Source organism: Nomascus leucogenys, chromosome 10 (genome assembly GCF_006542625.1).
Source record: "Nomascus leucogenys isolate Asia chromosome 10, Asia_NLE_v1, whole genome shotgun sequence".
NCBI lineage: Eukaryota > Metazoa > Chordata > Mammalia > Primates > Hylobatidae > Nomascus > Nomascus leucogenys.
The window spans coordinates 55,804,750-55,825,431 of NC_044390.1; the positions used below are offsets into that span (position 1 = coordinate 55,804,750).

The 20,682-nt window shown below is 53.3% G+C and overlaps 1 protein-coding gene across 2 annotated transcripts in view; it reads left to right on the forward strand.

Annotated features, from left to right (window-relative positions):
* The window catches only part of BRD4 (bromodomain containing 4), a 98,905-nt gene that overhangs the window by 60,896 nt on the left and 17,327 nt on the right, over positions 1-20,682 (forward strand). For both annotated transcript variants that reach the window (XM_030820575.1, XM_030820576.1), the window contains exons 3-11: positions 3,715-3,852; positions 5,195-5,330; positions 7,103-7,392; positions 7,980-8,342; positions 9,205-9,333; positions 15,778-15,987; positions 16,685-16,884; positions 17,363-17,658; positions 18,997-19,107. In XM_030820575.1, coding sequence (XP_030676435.1) covers positions 3,715-3,852; positions 5,195-5,330; positions 7,103-7,392; positions 7,980-8,342; positions 9,205-9,333; positions 15,778-15,987; positions 16,685-16,884; positions 17,363-17,658; positions 18,997-19,107 — 1,873 coding nt within the window. The remainder of the gene's footprint in view (positions 1-3,714; positions 3,853-5,194; positions 5,331-7,102; positions 7,393-7,979; positions 8,343-9,204; positions 9,334-15,777; positions 15,988-16,684; positions 16,885-17,362; positions 17,659-18,996; positions 19,108-20,682) is intronic.

Consider the following 20,682-nt stretch of genomic DNA (forward strand, 5'->3'; position numbering starts at 1 on the left):
CAAGGATAGGTAGACATAGTTGATCAAACTATGCCAGAGGGGGATTGGCTTGCTGCAGTAGCAGTCACCTAGCATCATCGTCACTGTCACCCGGAGCACACGGTGGGGAAAGATAATGGATTACCTCGCAGGGAGTGCAAGTACATGGAGGCGGCCCCAGGTGGAGAAAGGTGGCTGTGGCTGCAGCTGCACGGGTGGTGTTGCCCTCCCTCCCTCTGGGTATAGCACACTTGCTCTTGTGCTTTTGTGAGCACCCCCCCCTTCTCTTTCCCTAGAGAGTTTTCCATTTGCCCATATCCCTAGCAAACTGTTCTGCAAGCACAACTTGTATCTCCAGCTGAACCTCAGGGAGCAGATGGAATAAATGCTTTAGTTTTTTTCTTTTCTTTAAAGCACCAGGGATTAATTGTCTTTAAATTGTCCTTTGCTGTTTGCCAAGTCCCATACACTCCCTGGCAAGTGCATTAGGTGGTTGCAGCCACTGACCAGGTTGGTATGTGCACACTAGAGCCACTGGTGTGTAGGAGCGGCATTAGCCTCTGCCAGGCATCCAGACTCCCAAGTTTAAAGCCATTGTGTCTGTAAGAACTGTCTGGTGCTCTTGGTTCACTGAATACGTGTCATGCACTCAGGGGAAGATAATCAGAACAGGGCAGTACGTGTCTGGGTCTTGAAATGGCTCAGGAAAGGTATGGAGGCAAAAGAGGGGCCACACTCTCCATTGACCAAGATAAGGAGTGGAGGCAGTCAGCTGTGTTGGCCTGCGGGAGGGAGACTGTTGGGGAAGCTCACTGCACCAGTCTCTAGCTGGTCTGGACAGGGTCCATAGTTGAGAGTGACATTCTCAGAGCAGATGCACAGAACCAGGAGAGAAGGAGCTGGGGGCTGGAGTGGAACCCAGAGCGCTGTGAGGCCCTTAGGGGTTGGGGGGAAGGCAGAAGGCATACAGAAGAGAGCATTTCCCCAGATTCCAACATCAGAAGCTACAGGGAGGTCAAAGAGATGAGGATTCCGACCTGACCATCCTGTTGACCTTTAGGAGGGCATTGGTGACCTTAGGAAGACGTGACACAGAAGTAGAAACCAGATTTGCGATGGTGTGAATGAGAAGGTGAGGATGTGAAGCCACCATTTCAAGAAGCTTGGCTTTGAAGGGAAACGCATCAGTGCCAGAATAGCAGAGGGGTCAACTTGTTACAAGAAAACGCAGTGGGAACTGAAGCAGGGAGGGCTGAGAAGGTGAAGACAGGAGAAGGAAGGGCTGGGGGACTTGAGATTGCCGAGAAGCAGCAGCATCCCAGTCGAGGTTGAGGGAACAGTGCTGGCCAGCGGGACAGACAAGTATGGGTGGTTGGTTAGGTCATGGGGTTTGGGAGTTCAAGGTCAGTCTCTGAAGTGCAGGCTGGAGAGTGTCCAGGACGTTCTTGCTCCAGGCAGAGTGTGAATCTACCTGTCTCTATGACTGTTGACGTTGCCCTCATTAGCTCTGACATAAGAAGAAGGGACTGATCCATGGTGGCCCTGATCTGATATCTTCAGAGATGGGAGAGTGAGGAGCTGAGGAGGGAGCTTGCTGAGTGAGAGTGGTCTCAGGGCGTTTGGTGGGGGCTTAGCCAAAGGGGATGCTTGATCAGGAGCATCGTCATGCTAAATCTGTTTTCTGGGGACTTCCTTCTTCAGGAGATGTTAATAAGGCCACCTTAAAAAGTATTCCTTGTCTGCCGGGCTCAGTGGCTCATGCTTGTAATCCCAGCACTTTGGGAGGCCGAGGCGGGCAGATCACGAGGTCAGGAGATCGAGACCACGGTGAAACCCCATCTCTACTAAAAATACAAAAAATTAGCCTGGCATGGTGGCAGGCGCCTGTAGTCCCAGCTACTCCGAGAGGCTGAGGCAGGAGAATGGCGTGAACCCGGGAGGCGGAGCTTGCAGTGAGCCGAGATTGTGCCAGGGCACTCCAGCCTGGGCAACAGAGCGAGACTCCGTCTCAAAAAAAAAAAAAAAAAAAGTATTTGTTGTCTGTTTTCTGATGCCTTCTAGGTCTTCACCCGCATTTTGATCTCCTATCATGCCCCCAAACTGTACTATCCAGGCTGGCAGTTCCTCTTCCCGCACCGTTCTCTCTGCCTTCACCCCAATTCCTCTTCACTGTTCTGTTGGCCATTGAGACATGTGACATACTGTGGCCAATGCAGTGGCCTTTGGCCATAGAATAAAATTTAAATTTCCACTGGGATAGATCTATTCAGATTTGGTTCTCTTGGGAAAGGAGGTCAGAGCATAGAAAGTGGTACCAATAGTCTGCTTCCAGTCTCCCCTCTTCACCACTTGCCCAAGGTGCCTGGGTGTGCACTTGTAGCCCTCACCCCCAGGGCAGTTCCATGACCTGTGCCAAAACCTTACATGTAAGCAGGTGGCCCTTGACTCTTTCTCGTGGATGTCAGAACATCTCAAAAACCCCACACCCATACCCTGTGCTGGCCTTTCCAACACTGTCCACTACCATTCCTGAGCAGGGCCTCGGTGCTTGCTGTTAGTATACCTGCTCTCTCCTCCCTGCAACAGCCTCTCCACCTGCAGCCTGTGCCTCTACCGTGGGACTCCACTTGGATTTGGTTCTGATACGCCACTCGAACTTAATTACGGGAGTACCTGTCCTCAGTCAGGGTGATGGCTCAGAAAGTTTGGCTGTCAGTGGGTTAGGCCAACAGCCTGAGCTGGTCTAGTCACTGGGGGCTTGCTGTCTGGGTGCAGCCCTCTGCCTGGCCCTGTGATCCTCACACCTGGAAACCCAGGCACTGCTTGATCTGTCCCTACATTCCTTCTGTGGTTGCTTTTAAAAATGAACTTAGTTTTAGAATAGGTTTAGATTTAGAGAAAAAGTTGTGAGAATAACGTGGTTTGATTTCGGGCACTTTAAAACATTTACATCTGTTATCTGGCTCCTTCTTTTTGGCACTTAGAGAGTAAGATGTGAAGGTTTGAGGATTGGGATGGTGGATTTTTTTTTTTTTTTTTTTTTTTTTTTTTTTTTTTTTTGACTAAGGATTGTGAAGGCTGTCCAGATTTGTCATTTGGCAGTTAACCTGGTCGTTCAGCTGTATCTGGATACTAAAGAATCATTAGTGGTAGACTGTGTGCAAGTGAAAGAAACATAAGTCCAGTGAATTTGACTAAGGGTGGAAACTTACGCTCCGCAGCTCTTCATGGTGACAAGGAGGCAGGAGTGCCAGGGTCAAGGGTTACAAGTGGGCTCCAGCATTGGCGCCAGTGGAATTTGCATTTTATGGACATGTAAAATTTCAAATGGTGGGGACAAGTAGGACCTGCCATGGGTTGTCTTACTAGGTGAGGATTGCTTTTTAAAAGGCTGCCTGGTTTCCCCCTTATTTATTAAAAGTGAAAGAATATTTTAGCATCCATAAAAAGAAAAAATGTGCATTTCAATGAAGGCAACCTGTTCCAAGATAGAGTGGTTGGAAACTTGTACGTTTCCCTCTGAATTACTCCCCAGCATTCAGGAACGCTTCCCCACTCCACTTTATTTTGGTGTTCCCCCTCAAGATAACTTGCTGATGCCAGTAGGAGCTGTAGCTCCCGTGGATTTGCCTGTGGAGCAGCCAGGGGTGAGGTCCCCAGGCCAGCCTGGCCAGCCCAACGTTTGTGCTGCCTGGCTGCCTAGGTGACACTGGACTTTTGCTCTCTGCTCTCCAGGATTACTATAAGATCATTAAAACGCCTATGGATATGGGAACAATAAAGAAGCGCTTGGAAAACAACTATTACTGGAATGCTCAGGAATGTATCCAGGACTTCAACACTATGTTTACAAATTGTTACATCTACAACAAGGTGAGATATGGGGGTGGGTGTCCAGCTGCCCTGGGGAGAGGAGGGGAGGCGACGGCAGTGGGCATGTCAGGAGCCCGTGGGCAGTGGTGTTGGGTGTGGCTGGGCTTGGAGTCTGGCAAGAGGAGACCCTTGGAGGTAGAGGTAATGAGACTTGTGGTTGTACCTGTGACTGGGTGTGGGCTTTTTTGCTGGGAGGAGGGTGCTGGCCATGTTGAACTTGCAAGCTGTCCTTGTTAGCCTGAAGCATGTGCTTCTGGTGCCCTTGGGATTTTGGTTCCTGAGCATGTCTAGTAGAGAAGGTGTGAGGAGAATAGTGGCGACTCATGACAAAGTCCATTTGGGTGATGTAAATTGTTAGGAAAGAGCCTGCTAAAATGTAGTTGTGCAGAGGTGTGCCCAGAGACCTCCACGTGAGAGAGGGTGTGATGGGGCCGGCGCAGAGCTTAGTTGCTCTGTGGGTGATGGTCTGCTGGAACTGTGGACATGACTGTCGATAACTCTTGGCCATAGATGAAGTGTCCCCCCGATCCTACATGTAGACCTGAAGGTCACTTCCTAACCCCGTAGCCAAACCTTTCGGCTCGGCTGTGCCATGAAGCCAGATCATTTGTTTACAGTTCAGACCACAGATGTGATTAAAATCAACCCTTTCAAATAGAACGACTCTGGAGGGAGACACTATACAGAACTCAGCTTTTGACCTCTGCTGGTGTAGTGGGTAAAAATGCCCAGAAGAGATGGGTAGGTGAGTTTCTCGAAGTTTACTGTGTTTTTTAAAGTCTCAGCTCTCACCACTTAGGTGTGAGCAAAATGTGCAGACCAGGCTCTCAGTTTAGAACTGAGTGGGAACAGCATGTTACAGATGAGGTGACAGAGTGGGACCCCTCAACTAGTGTGAGATGTGCAGTGCCCAGAGTCCTGGTGAGCTGCCATGGGGGTACGTTGGGGAGCATTGCCGGGGCCCTGCCAATGTATCATGGCAAGAAATCCTGTGTCATTCAAGTATTTCTGGTGAAATTGAATAGTGTCAAAGGAGGGCCCCTTTCAGTGATTGGCTGAGCTTGGTAGATGCTTAAGGCATTAGGATGGCTTGTCAGATAGGCCAGAGCTTAAAAGATGAGGGAGGTGCAGGTAGACAAGTGTAGGCTCAGCACACCTGTGGGAACACAAGCCTCTGTGATACCTGGTAGTGTAGCCATTGTGGCTCCTTTGGGTGCAGATCGGGGAAGGACCCGGAATACGACGCTTCATGCTTTGGGGGCAGGGGGTGGCATGGGGTGCCCTGTTACAGAGGTGGGGAGGGGAGGGCCCTCTGACTCTACCCGTGTGTCTCCTTATCCAGCCTGGAGATGACATAGTCTTAATGGCAGAAGCTCTGGAAAAGCTCTTCTTGCAAAAAATAAATGAACTACCCACAGAAGAAACCGAGATCATGATAGTCCAGGCAAAAGGAAGAGGACGTGGGAGGAAAGAAACAGGTAGAGTACTGAAATAGCAAGTAAATTGGCTTTCTCCCCGACCTTTGTCCCTTTTCCAAGTTTGGTAGGGGGCTGGGAATGACAGGAAGATGGTGACATTATATACTGCATGCCGTGTTGGTGTTTGGACATGTGAGATTGGGTTCGGTGTTGGATCCATCCCACAGGGTCATGTGGCCCTGTGGCCTCTTCTAGGCAGAAATAATTGGGCCCTGCCTTTTCTGAGGGTAGGTGATGGACTTAGGGTAAAAAGAAAGTGTAACTTCTCAAAGCACTTTGACGTTTTTTGAACACTTCACCCTGCCAGTGTCATAGGTGGCTTTTACTTTTCCATTTTAATGACATTAACATGACCAGAAATCATTTTAACTAATATCTCAGTTCTAAACCTTGAGGTTTGTGATTGGAATTACCTTAATGCACTGGTGTCAGAGCTATCCCTGCTTCTGATGCTCAGTCATCTGAAGTGAAAGCCCTCCTCATCCATCTCTGCCTGTCACCACCCCCAACTGACACAGGGTTCCAGGGGCCAGCTGGCAGAGCTGCCCACTCCAGGAAATGATTCTGTCTAGGAAACTCTCCAGCAGCTACTGTCTACATCTTGTCCTTTGCAGCTCCATGCTGCAGAAGGGTGACATTTGCGAGGTGGTCACTGAGTGTGAGTTGTTTGCTTCTCTGAGCAGCAGCCTTTCACCTGGCCTCCCACGCTGTTCTGAAGTGGTGGCAGAAAGGGGGTTGCTACATCCCCTGCTGCACCCAAAGGTAACCAAGGAAAACTAGTCTCACGTGTCACCCTGTGGCTCTTGTACATATCAGATCACATCTCTGATCCTCATGTAAGTCACATCCCTTATCCTTACATGAGGATATTGGTCCTCACTCCCTGGGACCAGGGGTTTGGGCTGCACGCTGGGCAGACAGACATGGTGGCATCTCCCGTTCTAGTCGGGAGAAGCCCAGGAGTTGTGCCTGGGGAAGGAGAATTGGGAAACTCAGCAGAATCTCACCCTTGCTCCTTGAGATGCACAGGGAACATGGGTGCTGCTTGAGCTGGTAGATGAAGGCACTGGGTGTCTTTGTCCATTTTCATGGTAGCCAGCATGCACACGAAGGATGTGGTGACCCAGGTTATGCTCCTAGACATTCGCACCCTGGTCCACCCACTTTTATTAGAGCTCTGGCCATAACCCCTCACTTTTTGCAGCTGGTCGGGTGTGCCACGTGACCATTGTGTATTCGGACTCCCTGCACAGCTGCTGGAAGGCAGCGCTCGAGCCAGTCATGAAGGGCAACAGTCCAGCTGCCCCCTGTGGTTCCAGGAGGTGGGGGCCTGCCAGTTTCCAGAAACCTTGGCGAGGGCGGCTACTGCCGGCTCCCTGCCAGAAGCTCTTACTCAGAAGGCAGTGCTTCTGGGAACAAGGGCAGCTGTGCCTGGAAGCTCTAAGGAGTGTTTTCCCGCTCTCTGTCCCTTGTCAGTGTGTGCTTCCTGCTCCTTGAGCCTGGGCCTCCAGGCTTCATGAAGGGGTCTTTGTGCCTGAGTTGGGAGTTGCAGCCAGGACGCCCTAGGAAATAGGAAGTGCGGTTTTCTGCTCTTCTCTGAGCCCCAGGGACAGGTGGATGGGTTTGGCAGAGTGGAGTCTGGGATGTTCGTCTCTCAGGCAAATGCAACACGCAGATGTGCGTTCACTGTGTGTGGTGTATGTCCCCACGAGGTCAGCCAGCATGTGGATGTCAGCATGGCCTTTAACTCCCAGTCTTATTATGATTCGTAGGGACAGCAAAACCTGGCGTTTCCACGGTACCAAACACAACTCAAGCATCGACTCCTCCGCAGACCCAGACCCCTCAGCCGAATCCTCCTCCTGTGCAGGCCACGCCTCACCCCTTCCCTGCTGTCACCCCAGACCTCATCGTCCAGACCCCTGTCATGACAGTGGTGCCTCCCCAGCCACTGCAGACGCCCCCGCCGGTGCCCCCCCAGCCACAACCCCCACCCGCTCCAGCTCCCCAGCCCGTACAGAGCCACCCACCCATCATCGCGGCCACCCCACAGCCTGTGAAGGTGAGTGTCCTGGACTCTGGAGGGCTGCTGTCACCAGGGAGGAGAGTGGCCCTTTTCTTGCCCGTGTTTTACACAGAGCCTGTCCTGGGTCCCAGGCACTGATGGGTGTTTCTGGGGAGATCTTGCTGTGTTGAAATTGCAGCCCAGAAACAGCTGCCCCGCTGACTCAAAGGTCCCATAATTGTGTCACACCTCCTAGTGGGTTCCTGCCCCCTGCCCCTCTCTAATTTAGACTGTGCATATTTGCAGATGTGCCATCTAAATAGTCTCTGAATTGTGCCTCCCCTGGGCACTTGGGGAGAGGCCCTGATGTTAGGTATTAAGCAGCCTCCAGAGGTCCCTTGGCTTCCAAGTGAACACACAGTTTTATGCTTTCTCCTGCCACAGGCAGGTCCTGTCCCAGCTGCAGAGCAGAGTGGTGGGACATGATCTGCCTGTCCTTGGCCCTTTGCCTGTGCAATTATCTTTGGGTCCATCCTGTGTGAGTGTTGGGCCCCAAGATAGGGCCTGGCTTTGGGGGTGACCCTGAGGGCAGCTGTGCTGGCTGCCACTTCTGACTGTGCCTGTTGGCGTCCTGTTCTTGGCAGACAAAGAAGGGAGTGAAGAGGAAAGCAGACACCACCACCCCCACCACCATTGACTCCATTCACGAGCCACCCTCGCTGCCCCCGGAGCCCAAGACCACCAAGCTGGGCCAGCGACGGGAGAGCAGCCGGCCTGTGAAACCTCCAAAGAAGGACGTGCCCGACTCTCAGCAGCACCCAGCACCAGAGAAGAGCAGCAAGGTCTCGGAGCAGCTCAAGTGCTGCAGCGGCATCCTCAAGGAGATGTTTGCCAAGAAGCACGCTGCCTACGCCTGGCCCTTCTACAAGCCTGTGGACGTGGAGGCACTGGGCCTACACGACTACTGTGACATCATCAAGCACCCCATGGACATGAGTACAATCAAGGTGAGCGGGATGTGCCTGAGGGAAGGGACAAGGTGGGCAAGCTGTCCCTCCACATCAGAACCTTCCTAGACCTTTTAGTCCAAGAGGAGGCCCAGGCCTGGAACGGTGGCTGTGTGGGCTTTTCCTGCCAACTCGAAGAAACTCAGCGCCCCCTGCTGTCTGCTGTGGGACATGCTCCGAGACCTGGTGCTTGGCCATTGTGGCTGCAGATGGCAGTGCTGCCTCTTCCCCTAGTCTGAGGAAAAGCAAGACAAGCCCTCTGGTCTTGGGGGCCCAGTGCCCCGGGTACCTTGCCCACACAGTAGATGCTCCATGGGAGTTTGGGGCTTGGCGGCCTTGCCAGCCTCTTTGTGGTGGGGAAGGCCTTGCTGTCTCCTCTGTGTGGGAGGCATGCTGTAAGTGCCGACATTTTCACCATAGTGTTTTGAAAAACAGGCCTTTTTGGTTTTAAGACTTGTTACATGTTTCTTCTTCTGGGAGTGGAGTCCAAAGCATGGGGCAGGCAGAGCAGGGAACAGTGCTGTGTCCCTTTGACCAGCTCCTGTACTGTGTCGTCACGATGAGCTGGGCCCAGCCCTCTCCATCAGTTCTCCCCGTCAGTTCTGGCTCAGGCTCCTCCTCCTGTGGGTTCTGAGTCCCACCTGCCTGCGAGCCAGGCAGGTGAGCTGGGATGCTGGCAGGGCCAGTCCCAGCCCTGAGGCTGAGAACTGGGGTGATGGCCTGTCCCCCCACTAGAGTCTTGACCAAACTGAGGGCCAAGAAACCAACTTGCTCCTCTAGGCAGCCCTTTCATCTGCTGCCAGCCACTTCTCCATGGTCACATGGGCAGACACAGCTAACAGGGACCTGTCTTGTTTTCCAGTCTAAACTGGAGGCCCGTGAGTACCGTGATGCTCAGGAGTTTGGTGCTGACGTCCGATTGATGTTCTCCAACTGCTATAAGTACAACCCTCCTGACCATGAGGTGGTTGCCATGGCCCGCAAGCTCCAGGTGAGGCTTGGGAGGGCGCAGCCACCCTCAGCAAAGCAGGCTGAGGTCCTCGTGGGAGCAGACCTCTGTGGGCCTTGGCAGAGTTTTTTTTTCCTGTCACTTTCCTTGGGATAATGCCACGTTGCTTTAGAAAAGTGCTTAGGTCAGCCTAGTGCATATATTTTAAGTTGGGGTTATTCAATTAAAGCAGAGTAGATGTTCCACTGCAAGCCCCCTCCCCCATCCTCCCCCAGCACTCATTTGCTTTTGGCTGGAAGAGCGGGTGTGTGCTGTGCATGGCCCCATCTCTTCTACAAAACACATCTGTCTCAAGTGGGTTAGGGGTGGGGGGCACTCTTGCCGAGAAGGTGCTGTCACAGTTGTGAGCTGAGGACATCTGCACTGTGGACATCCCTCCACCAGAGCCGTAAGAGCCTTCTAGCTGCAGAGTGGTTGTTTCCACATGCCACAATTCTGATGGGGGGTCCTGGGCCACTTCCTTCAAGTTGAGAGCCTGGGTGGTGCACAGTGTGAAGTACATGTGTGGGCGGGGAGGGGAGATTACAGCATAGATGTGTAAACTAACTCATTTTTTTTAAAAAGGAAAAATACCTAAGTTTAAAAAATGGCTTTCTTTGATTAATAAGATTGGGTTAAAAATTTTGGAGAATAAAGTCAATATTTAGTACTATCATCATCATCTTTTCTATTTTTTTTGTTTTAATTATTGGAGACAGGATCTCGTTCTGTCACCCAGGCTGGAGTGTAGTGGCACAGTCATAGCTCACGGCAGCCTCTGCCTTCCGGGCTCAAGCGATCCTCCCACCTCAGCCTCCCGAGTAGCTAGGACTACAGGCTTGGACCACCATGCCCAGCTAATTTTGCCTCTTTTCTTTTCTTTTCTTTTCTTTTTTTAAGAAATGGGGTTTTCCCATGTTGCACAGGCTGGTCTGGAACCCCTGGGCTTAAGTGATCCACCTGCCTCGGACTCTAAAAGTGCTGGGATTAGAGACTCATCTTCTTTTTTAAATTCTTTAAGACTGTAGATAAATGATCATGAGGTGCTGATGTGCTCATTGTAGGCCTCAGCGGGCTTCTGCACACCTGGCTGTCACAGCCATCTGCTTCCAGGGCAGAAGTGAGGACTTGGAAAGCCTTTGGTGTTCTGTGGATCGGTGCCAGGCAGAGCTCCACTGCCTGCCTGCTTCCCAGCTGCGCTAGTTCCTCGTGTTGTCCTAGACTTCCCACCATAGCACCCCGTACCTGCTCCCACTGGACCTAAGGCACTGTCTCTTCTATTCTCTGTGGATCAGGGGCTGCCTTGGGTTCAGAGGACATGCGCTCAAACTCTTGAGGTAGGATAAACACTTCCCTTGTGAAGTTTGTTGATCTCTTTCTTACTAGTATGGATGTGGCTCTTGTTATTTAAATGCATGCTCAGGCTTGGAGCTTTTTATTTCTACTTTTTTTTTAATTTATTTTCGGAAACGGGCTGTCATTCTGCTTACTGTAGCCTCAACCTGCTGTGCTCAATTGAGCCTCCCAAGTAGGTAGGACAGCAAGCGTGTGCCACCTTGCCTAGCTAATTTTTGTATTTTGGTAGAGATGGCATGTCACTGTGTTGCCCAGGCTGGTCTCAAACTCCTGGGCTTAGGTGATCCACCCGCTTCGGCCTCCTGTACTACCAGGATTACAGGCATGAGCCACAGCGCCTGGCCTGTTTCTTAGTTTTACTTTCTGTGACTTGGGGAATTGTTGCCCTCTCTTCATTTTGGTGTTGTCTGTGTGCCTTCTTCACAAACAACATTGCCCCTTCATCATTCATGTTTGCATTTCCCATCCTTGAAGGAGTTCAGGCTTTTTAATTTCTTCTTTTTTTTTTTTTTTTTTTTTTTTTTTTTTGAGATGGAGTCTCTTTCTGTCGCCAAGGCTGGAGTGCAGTGGCACGACCTCAGCTCACTGCACCCTCCGCCTCCTGGTTCAAGCAATTCTCCTGCCTCAGCCTCCTGAGTAGCTGGGATTACAGCACACGCCACCACGCCCAGCTATTTTTTTTTTTTTTTTTTTTTTTTTTTTTTTTTTTTTTTGGAGTAGAGTCTCGCTCTATTGCCCAGGCTGGAGTGCAGTGGCGCAATCTCAGCTCACTGCAAGCTCCGCCTCCCGGGTTCACGCCATTCTCCTGCCTCAGCCTCTCCGAGTAGCTGGGACTACAGGCGCCCGCCACCACGCCCGGCTAATTTTTTTTTTTGTATTTTTAGTAGAGACGGGGTTTCACTGTGGTCTTGATCTCCTGACCTCGTGATCCGCCCGCCTTGGCCTCCCAGAGTGCTGGGATTACAAGCGTGAGCCACCGCGCCCGGCCTAATTTTTGTTTTTTTGTAGAGACGGGGTTTTGCCATATTGGTCAGGCTCGTCTTGAACTCCTGACCTCGTGATCCGCCTGCCTGGGCCTCGCAAAGTGCTGGAATTAACAGGCGTGAGCCACCGTCCCTGGCCAGGCCTTTTAATTTTAATGCAGTTTTTGTTCTGGACCACCCAGTGACAGTGGCGCCCTCAGATTGGTGCCTTCAGCTCCTCCATCACTCCCTCTCTCCCACTCTCTTGAGAAGACAGGGGCGCAGCTTTTGCTCATACTGCTCACGTTGATACCCATGCCCTTCATCTACCCTCACAGGAAGAACTCAGCAGAAACAAATTCTCTCCCCGCACCAAAGGTGACTGTTTTGAGCTACTTAGAGAAAGAAAAGAGAAAGCACCCTCTGGTGTGTTCTAGCCCTTCCTTCCTCATTTTTGTCTCATTTTTTCTGTCCTCTCCGGACACCCTGGAGCCACGTCCTTTTCACAAATTTTCTCCAACAAAGATTTTGGGGTTTTAAGTGTTTTTTTTGCATTTTTCTCCTTCTGGGAGGGGAGTAAGCCTGCCTGAATGTAGAGTTTACCGAGGCCACTGGGATGTCTGTCACACCACAGACCCTGCAGCAGAAGAGTTTCTTCCTACACACGGGCTTCAGGTGCCAGACTGGAGTAGACACAGGCCTCAATCTCAAGGGGGCCCAGTGCAGGCAAGGGGTAGGGGGTGCTGTGGGTGGGCTGCCTCTGGCCCAGCCTGCTTTGCCTGCCCTTGGGAGGGACACCTCTCTGCCAGTGCTTGGTAGAGGTGTTTCTGTTTGAGCAACAGAGTTGATGGTGGAGGGTTCCAGAGCAGGCTTCTCTTCAGTGGGCAGTTGTTTGTGGCATTTCAGGCTTTGTTTTTCTTCTACTTTCTCTGCATCAACAGGTAGAGAGCAAATTCTCCATCAGGGAAGGGGAGGACAAAGCCCCAGCCCTTGTTCACCTCTTCAAGAGCTGTTGGGACCTGCTTAATTGGGTCTCTTAATTTGGCTGGGCCCAAGAAGTGGGATTATCTGGAAAGTTACTTGGAAAAGGAGCCACTTTATTTTTCTCTCTGAGCCTCTAAATTCTGGGGTCCTTGAGAAAATCTGTGTTCCACAGCCTGACAGCTGAGATACTTGTCTGAAACCAAGTGAGGTGTGCTGAAATTTAGAAGCATGGCCTCAGACCCAGACCTCCAGAGGAGTGGGGTGTAGGTTATGGGATGCGGGGCAGGGGGCTGGGCCTCAGCTGGGTCTCAAGAGACTGTCAGCCCAACAGAATGCCTGCACTCCATGTTCCCTGGTGGGTGCTGGTGCCTGCTACCCCTCACCATCACCATCACCATCCTCCCTTGTGAGAGGCTTGCCCTCGGTGCATCTTGAATCGGGCTTTACTGTCCTCTCGCTGGCCCCACAGCACCCCTGACTGTGTTCTTTCGCCCTTAGGTCTCAGCACACTTCCAGTTCATGGCAACCCCTTGCTGCCCATGTGTTCATTCGCCTTTCTGTTTCCAGCTAGACCGTGAGCTCCTTGAACAGGGAGCTCGTCATTCCTGTTTACCATCAAGCTGGTACTTGGGGACATGTGACTGTTGCAGCCACACAGCAAGGTTTTCCTACAGCAACCCTGGGCCCACTGGCTTGTGGGTTTCCCAGGATGCCCCCGACTCAGGCTACAACAAGAGTTCTCACGTCCAAGAGACAGGGAAGGATGACAGGGTCACACAACTGGACACGCCAGGAAGCTGGCAGTTCCCAGTCCCGCCAATGTTAGTTTCTCGTCCCAGCTGGCTTTGTGTCTTGTATTTTTTGCTCTTTGTTCTTGGGGCCTTTGGAGAGCCAGGGCCATGAGCACCCAGGGAATGGAAGGAGGACTCAGAGTGAATGCCACACACCCCCACCCCAGCATTTACACAACAGTCATCACCTGGTGGGGAGGAACGAGGACATCCTCAAGTCTCGAAGCTGGCCCAGGCTTACAGACCAGTTCGCTGAGGTAGCTACCACTCAGTAGAGGGTACTCCCTTTGTCCTGGGAGGCATAGCTGATTATCTCCCTTCATGATGTCCTGGCACTTCTGAAGCCCACTTCTCTAACCTGCTTCCTGCTGCTTGGCAGCAGGCCTGGCTCTTCCAGAAGCTCACGTGGCCCCAGCTGTCTCTTGGAGTCATTTTGGGACCTGAGCCCACCCACATCCAGGGCACTACCCACCTGGCACGTAGCTGGGTGCTGCAGGGCTAGGGATCTGTCTTACTCTCTCACTGGGGCCTCCACTCTGATGTGAAGTCCCCCACCTTTTCCTCCGTGGGCTCCACTCCTGGGAGGCTAACTGGTGATGGCCTCTGGTCATCCCTTCTTGTGTATCTTCTTCCTTGCCTCAGACCTGCTCAAGGAGTTATTTCTGAATAAAGTTATTTGCTGGGTACAGTGGCTCATGCCTGTAATCCTGGCACTTTTCATTGTAGGCCACCTTGTGGGAGGATCCCTTGATCCCAGGAGTTGGAGACCAGCCTGGGCAACATGTCAGAACTCCGTCTGCACAAAAACTTAGGTGGGCATGGTGGTCTCAGTTACTCGGTAGGCTGAGGCAGAAGGATCTCTTGAGCGTAGGAGGATGAGGCTGTAGTGAGCCATGATTGAGCCATTGATTGCATTCCACCCTGGGCAACAGAGCAAGGCCCTATCTCCAAAAAGAAGAAGAAGAAAGAAAGAAAAAAAGTTATTGGGCCAGGCACAGTGGCTCACGCTGGTCATCCCAACACTGGGAGGCTGTGGCAAGTGGATCTATTGAGGTCAGGAGTTTGAGACCAGCCTGGCCAACATGGTAGAACCCTGTCTCTGCTAAAAACACAAAAATTAGCTGGGCATGGTGGTGTGCGCCTGTAATTCTAGCTACTTGGGAGGCAGAGGTTACAGTGAGCTGAGATTGCGCCACTGCACTCCAGCCTGGGTGAAGACTGTCTCCAAAAAAAAAAAAGTTATTGGCTAAAGGAAGTCATACTCCGGGTGTCCTGGAGGGGAGGGAATCAACACCACAGTTGTATGGGATGCCTGCTCCAGCAGTGTGGGAGAGGAAGCCTCAAGGAGTGTTTCCTGAGCCATCAGGAGGGGATTCCAGGGCCGTGGTCCTCTCTGAAGCACTGACACACATTTGGGGGAAGGTCCTTGCCATGGTGTGTTTCCACAATGATCAGTTCATTCTTGGTTTAAAGCGGGTCCCAGAATCCTGCTGGGAAGCCAGGCCTGTGCTTCTGCCTCTGTCCTGAGCCATCACTGGATTGAGCACAGCGCCCCCGGGGTAGGGCAGGGACTTGCCAGACCCCAGTGTCCATGCATGGCTGCTGTTCCCTGAACTCCATGACCCCACGTGGTTCCATCTGATTGCTGGATCTTAGGGTTGAAAGGTCTTAAGGTCTCCTGCGCACAGTGGCTCCCTCCTCAGTGCCCCACACCTGCTGCCTAAACCTCTCTTACCTTGTCCTGCGTGTGCTGGAGATGCCTTCTCCAGTGGTGCAGCCCTGCTTGGTTAAGTGCTCCAGAGGCAATCTGAGGAATGAGGAGACCCGTGTCTGCTACAGCAGAGCCTAGTCCCCTAGAGGAGGTGCGCTTGTGGCAGGCACATTCCCACCGGGGACCTCTGCACGTGCTGTGTCCTCTGCCTGGAACGCCCTCTCAAACCACAGACGACTCCTGTTCCCCCCTGCCCCATGCATCTGGCGGAAGCCTCGGCTAACTGTTTTGGGGTTTGGGGATGCCTTTGGTCCAGTACCATCTGTCAAGCACCCCCAGACTTCAGTGAGCTGGCTATCTTGGTGGCCTGGGTCTCATTTCCTTGCCTGGGCTGTGTCCCCCAGGGAGTGAGTGGACCACCTTGTTCTTCAAAGTGAGATTTGAGAGAAGAGTGTTGCAAGAGTTGTCAGAGGCCCTCGGCTGGCCCTTGCCCCTGTCTTGGCAGCAAAGAGACAAGATCACCATCCTCTTTCGCCCTCCGTTGCTTTCTGTTGAGTTGGCCCCAGCAGCCAGTGAGGACAGGTGATGCTAGGCCGTGGCCTGGGTACCCAGCAGCCCTCACAGCATGTCTTTCCCTCACCAGGATGTGTTCGAAATGCGCTTTGCCAAGATGCCGGACGAGCCTGAGGAGCCAGTGGTGGCCGTGTCCTCCCCGGCAGTGCCCCCTGCCACCAAGGTTGTGGCCCCGCCCTCATCCAGCGATAGCAGCAGCGATAGCTCCTCGGACAGTGACAGTTCGACTGATGACTCTGAGGAGGAGCGAGCCCAGCGGCTGGCTGAGCTCCAGGAGCAGGTGAGGGCATTGGTGGCTCCATTCTTAATCCCCAGAGTCCGTGGACCAGGGTGGCCTCCCCAGAAGTTTCTAAGAGATGTTCTTGGTTCTGAGTTCCCAAGGGAGCAGAATTCCCACTGGACCACCTGTGGCCTTTTCCCCTTTGCTAGGTCAAGTGCATGTTGATCATACACGTATGTATGATAAATGTGTTGAGCTTGTGGTTGGGGATGGGGAGGGACATGGCCATTTTCTGGGCAGAGAGGAGGTGGCTTGATCCTTTCAATATCTGGAAGGAGGGGGTTGAGCCAGGATGTTCGTCTCTCCTGGGGCTACTTGTTTGCTCCTCTCCCTATAGCCAGTCATCAGGCCCTTCGTGCCTGACGTGTCTGTGTGCTCTTACTTAGCTTCTTAGGGGCCCTCCTGGGATCAGGATGGCCGTGAGACTTAGTGTCTGTCGGCTTGATCAGCTCCTCTGGTGAGGAGGACACTGGCAATCTTTGGAGTTGAGTGAATGGGTAGAGATAGGCTTGTTAGGAATCTGGTTAACATGACAGGCGCAAAGCTGGGGGCCTTCCCTTCCCCTGCTTCCCCTATGCCCACACCCTGATGCCCCAGGTGCGTGCTGTCGTATGTTTTTTGGAGCAGACGCCTGGATCTTGGGTGACAGGAAGGTGGTCTCAGCCCTGAGTGTGTGTCTTGCCTGTCTGGTCCACAGCTCAAAGCCGTGCACGAGCAGCTTGCAGCCCTCTCTCAGCCCCAGCAGAACAAACCAAAGAAAAAGGAGAAAGACAAGAAGGAAAAGAAAAAAGAAAAGCACAAAAGGAAAGAGGAAGTGGAAGAGAATAAAAAAAGCAAAGCCAAGGAACCTCCTCCTAAAAAGACAAAGAAAAATAATAGCAGCAACAACAATGTGAGGTCTGTGTCCCCTGACTTTGCCCTGGGTGGGGATCCTCCTTCCAGGGCCTGCTCTGAGACTGTGGGTCACTGCCCCTCCCTGTCCTCGCTGGGTGCAGAGGCTGCCCCTCTGCAGCCATGGCTCCACAGGCCAGGCTGGTGGCCACTTGCACACAGGACTTAGCTGCACTGTCTCTGCCTCTTTCTGTAGGATGAGCCTTCGGAGCTCACCATGTTTGGTTGGGGAGGATAGGCGGCAAGGATGGGGCTGTAGCGCAACCCCCACTTGGGCAGCCTCCAGTCACAGTTTGCTTCGGTCTCCACTGGGTGCTCCCAGAGATTGAGTTGCCCATGCCCCATTTCCTGTGAAGGCCGGTGGGTGGGGGGTATGGGAAGGGCACCCCCTGCACCCCTTCCCCCCAACATACATGTGGAGGAATGAGTGCCTGGCTTCCTCAGGGGGCCTGTTCTTGATGGTGTCTGCATCGTCCCTTCGTAGCAAGAAGGAGCCAGCGCCCATGAAGAGCAAGCCCCCTCCCACGTATGAGTCAGAGGAAGAGGACAAGTGCAAGCCTATGTCCTATGAGGAGAAGCGGCAGCTCAGCTTGGACATCAACAAGCTCCCCGGCGAGAAGCTGGGCCGCGTGGTGCACATCATCCAGTCACGGGAGCCCTCCCTGAAGAATTCCAACCCCGACGAGATTGAAATCGACTTTGAGACCCTGAAGCCGTCCACACTGCGTGAGCTGGAGCGCTATGTCACCTCCTGTTTGCGGAAGAAAAGGAAACCTCAAGGTGTGCTTGGGCCCCCTGGGCATGGGGGTCCTTCTGTGGGCACCCTCAAAGTAACTTTTCCCTCCTTGCTCAGTCCATTCTCTCTGCACCCTTTTTTTCTTTCCCCAATTATAATATCTGTGTTTTTTTTTTTGGGGGGGGGGGGGATGGAGTCTGGCTCTGTCACCCAGGCTGGAGTGCAGTGGCGCAATCTCAGCTCACTGCAAGCTCCGCCTCCCGGGTTCACGCCATTCTCCTGCCTCAGCCTCTCCGAGTAGCTGGGACTACAGGCGCCCGCCACCACGCCCGGCTAATTTTTTTTATTTTTAGTAGAGACGGGGTTTCACCGTGGTCTCGATCTCCTGACCTCGTGATCCGCCCGCCTCGGCCTCCCAAAGTGCTGGGATTACAAGCGTGAGCCACCGCGCCCGGCGATATCTGTGTTCTTGACACAGAAACTTCCGAAAGGTTGTGACATCCCACTCACCCCTAGGCTGTCAGTGCCTTTCTAGATCTCTGACTGGTGGTGTCTGGGGCCCCTCTGCACCTTGTTGCCTGCAGCTGTGTTCTAAGCCGGAGCTGCTTTCAACCCAGGCTGCCTGCTTCTGAGTCTTCCTCCGGCCTCTTTGGGGAAGGAGGAAAGGCGGGTCTGCAGGGTCCCAGGACCTGTGTACCAATGCGTTTATGCAGCACTGAGCCAGCCTCTGTCCCTCTCTAGCAGGGACAGTTCGGTGTGGCATGCTTTCTGGACTCTTACAGGCAGCTCTTTTGTGTCACACAGCTCATCCTGTCCTACGGCTTTCCTCTAAGGACTTAAGATCGGTGTCAGGGCATTGCACACAGTCTTTGTCCCCAGCCCAGACTGGCTCCTGGGGTCCTTGGGCCCCTACCTGGGGCACACCACATGATGATTCCGGCATGCCTCTGAACATCTTGTGTTGAGAGACCCTTGGGAGTCTCTCCCTGCCTTGCGTCACCTCTGGGCAGCATGTTCCTTTTGGATCCTCTTCTTCCCCTGCTAGAACAGTAACTGGGAGAATCCAAGCCTTATGCCCAGCGGTACCTTGTGTTAGGAAATTATCTCTCTGCCTGGTCTCTTGAATCCTTGATAAACCCCCCAAAGGAGACTTTGAGAGATTGAAGGAACCTTGAAATTCCAGTGTAAGCAGTCTACCCATGGGAACTGTGGGACCACGTGGGTTCTGGGAGTGGCAGCTGGCAGTTGGGAGCAGCCCCTGGGCCCACCGTGCACAGGCTCCTCACTGGTCCTTCCTCCAGATGGATGGGGTCTGCTCATGGCTTAGAGCGGCTTCCTGGGCCACAGCCCTGCCTGACCAGCTCCCATTGCTTGGGTTGCAGCTGAGAAAGTTGATGTGATTCCTGGCTCCTCCAAGATGAAGGGCTTCTCGTCCTCAGAGTCGGAGAGCTCCAGTGAGTCCAGCTCCTCTGACAGCGAAGACTCCGAAACAGGTTAGGTGACTTGTGTCCTACGTGTCTCACCAAACTCCTCCCACCTATGCCTGGCACTAGCTCGGTCCTGTGTCTAGGATGCTAGAGCCCAGAGACGGCACTCCCAGAACTTGCTAGGTTCCTCTGTTTGCCTGTCTCTTTGTTAACTGTCTCCCTGGGGCCATGGATAGCTCTGCACTCTGTGCAGTAGTGTCCGCTCTCTCAGCCTGGCCGTCATGCTCTCCCTGCCAGGGGCTGGTCATGGAGGATGAATGGCCAAGGGCGTTGACACTGCAGAGCCCTGGATGGTGGGCGGGGAGGCTGGGCCATGAGGACTGTGGGCGTGGGGGCCCAGGCTGTGCTGTTGACCTTGCTGTGACCGCATCCAGCTTTCTGCCCCAGAGGAGACTTCGTGTCCCCAGGGCCTTCCCCGTATCACAGTCATGTGCAGTGCGGCCGCTTCAGGGAGACGCTTCGCTGGTTTCTGGTGGATGTGGAGCAGACTGCAGCTGGCCAGCCACATCACCAGTCTGCTGCTGGCCCTGCCATCACCTGGGCCCTGGCCATTGACTGCCCGTCCCCAGAGTGTGCTCGTTGCTGTGTTGGCTGCTCCTGAATCTGCCCTAACTCCACACGCACCTGGACTTGCGTGTCCCTCCTGCAATTCTAACTAACAGTCCCTTCTCTTCAAGCCCTGTGGGTCTGCATGTTGGACCCCGGGTTCCCCATTAGAGCCCACCTTCTGAGCAGCAGCCTCAGTGGGAGGTGGAGGCAGGTAGCGATGCTGTGGGTGCCAGGTGGGAGTGGAGAGGGGACTGCTTTCCTCCAAGTGTGCACTTTCCTCATTATTCTCAGGGGCGCAGATGCTCAGGCTGGTGCAGGGGAGAGGCTAGGGAGGGAGCCATGGTGCCCAGGAGGCCTGGTGACCAGCCCCTGCTGAGAGATGGAGCTAACATCCTGTGTTTACAGCCAACGGGGTTGCCGTTAGGCTGGTGCAGCTGTCAGTGAGCTGGCGTGCTGCAGACCACCTGAGAGCTGGCCCTAGGGTCTCAGGCAGACTGGGGAGTGGGGATCCACAGTGGGAAACCTGTGTTTTGGCAGTAGACTCCTGCATGTTCTCTCACATGCCTGTCCCTTCCCTGGGATTTTATTCTAACTAGAAATAAATGCTAACCCTCAATAATCAGTGCATGTAAATAACTTGATTGTGCCAAGGAAGATTGAGGACCCCTCACCGCAGCTGGGGAGAGCCATGTTGTTCTGAGGTGTGTGTGCACAGATGGGGCGGGGGCAGGTGGCACCTCGGGCCTTGTCAGTATTCCTCTTCCCTTGGACAGCCTGGTGCCCTCTGCTTCCCAGGTGAGTGAGGAGACTTTCCTTGAAGTGGGCTGAAGGACCCACCAGGACTCCAGATGCCCACATTCTCTAGCACAACTGCATGCAGAATGCCCTGGGCAGCTCACTGGCCACCTGGCCTTCCCTGTCGCCATCCTTCACCCTTTCATCTCTAACCGTTACTCTCCCCACACTGCTTTTGTAATCCATCAGCCAGCAGGAGGCGCTGCACCCCATGGCTGCCCAGGAAGGGCTGGCTCT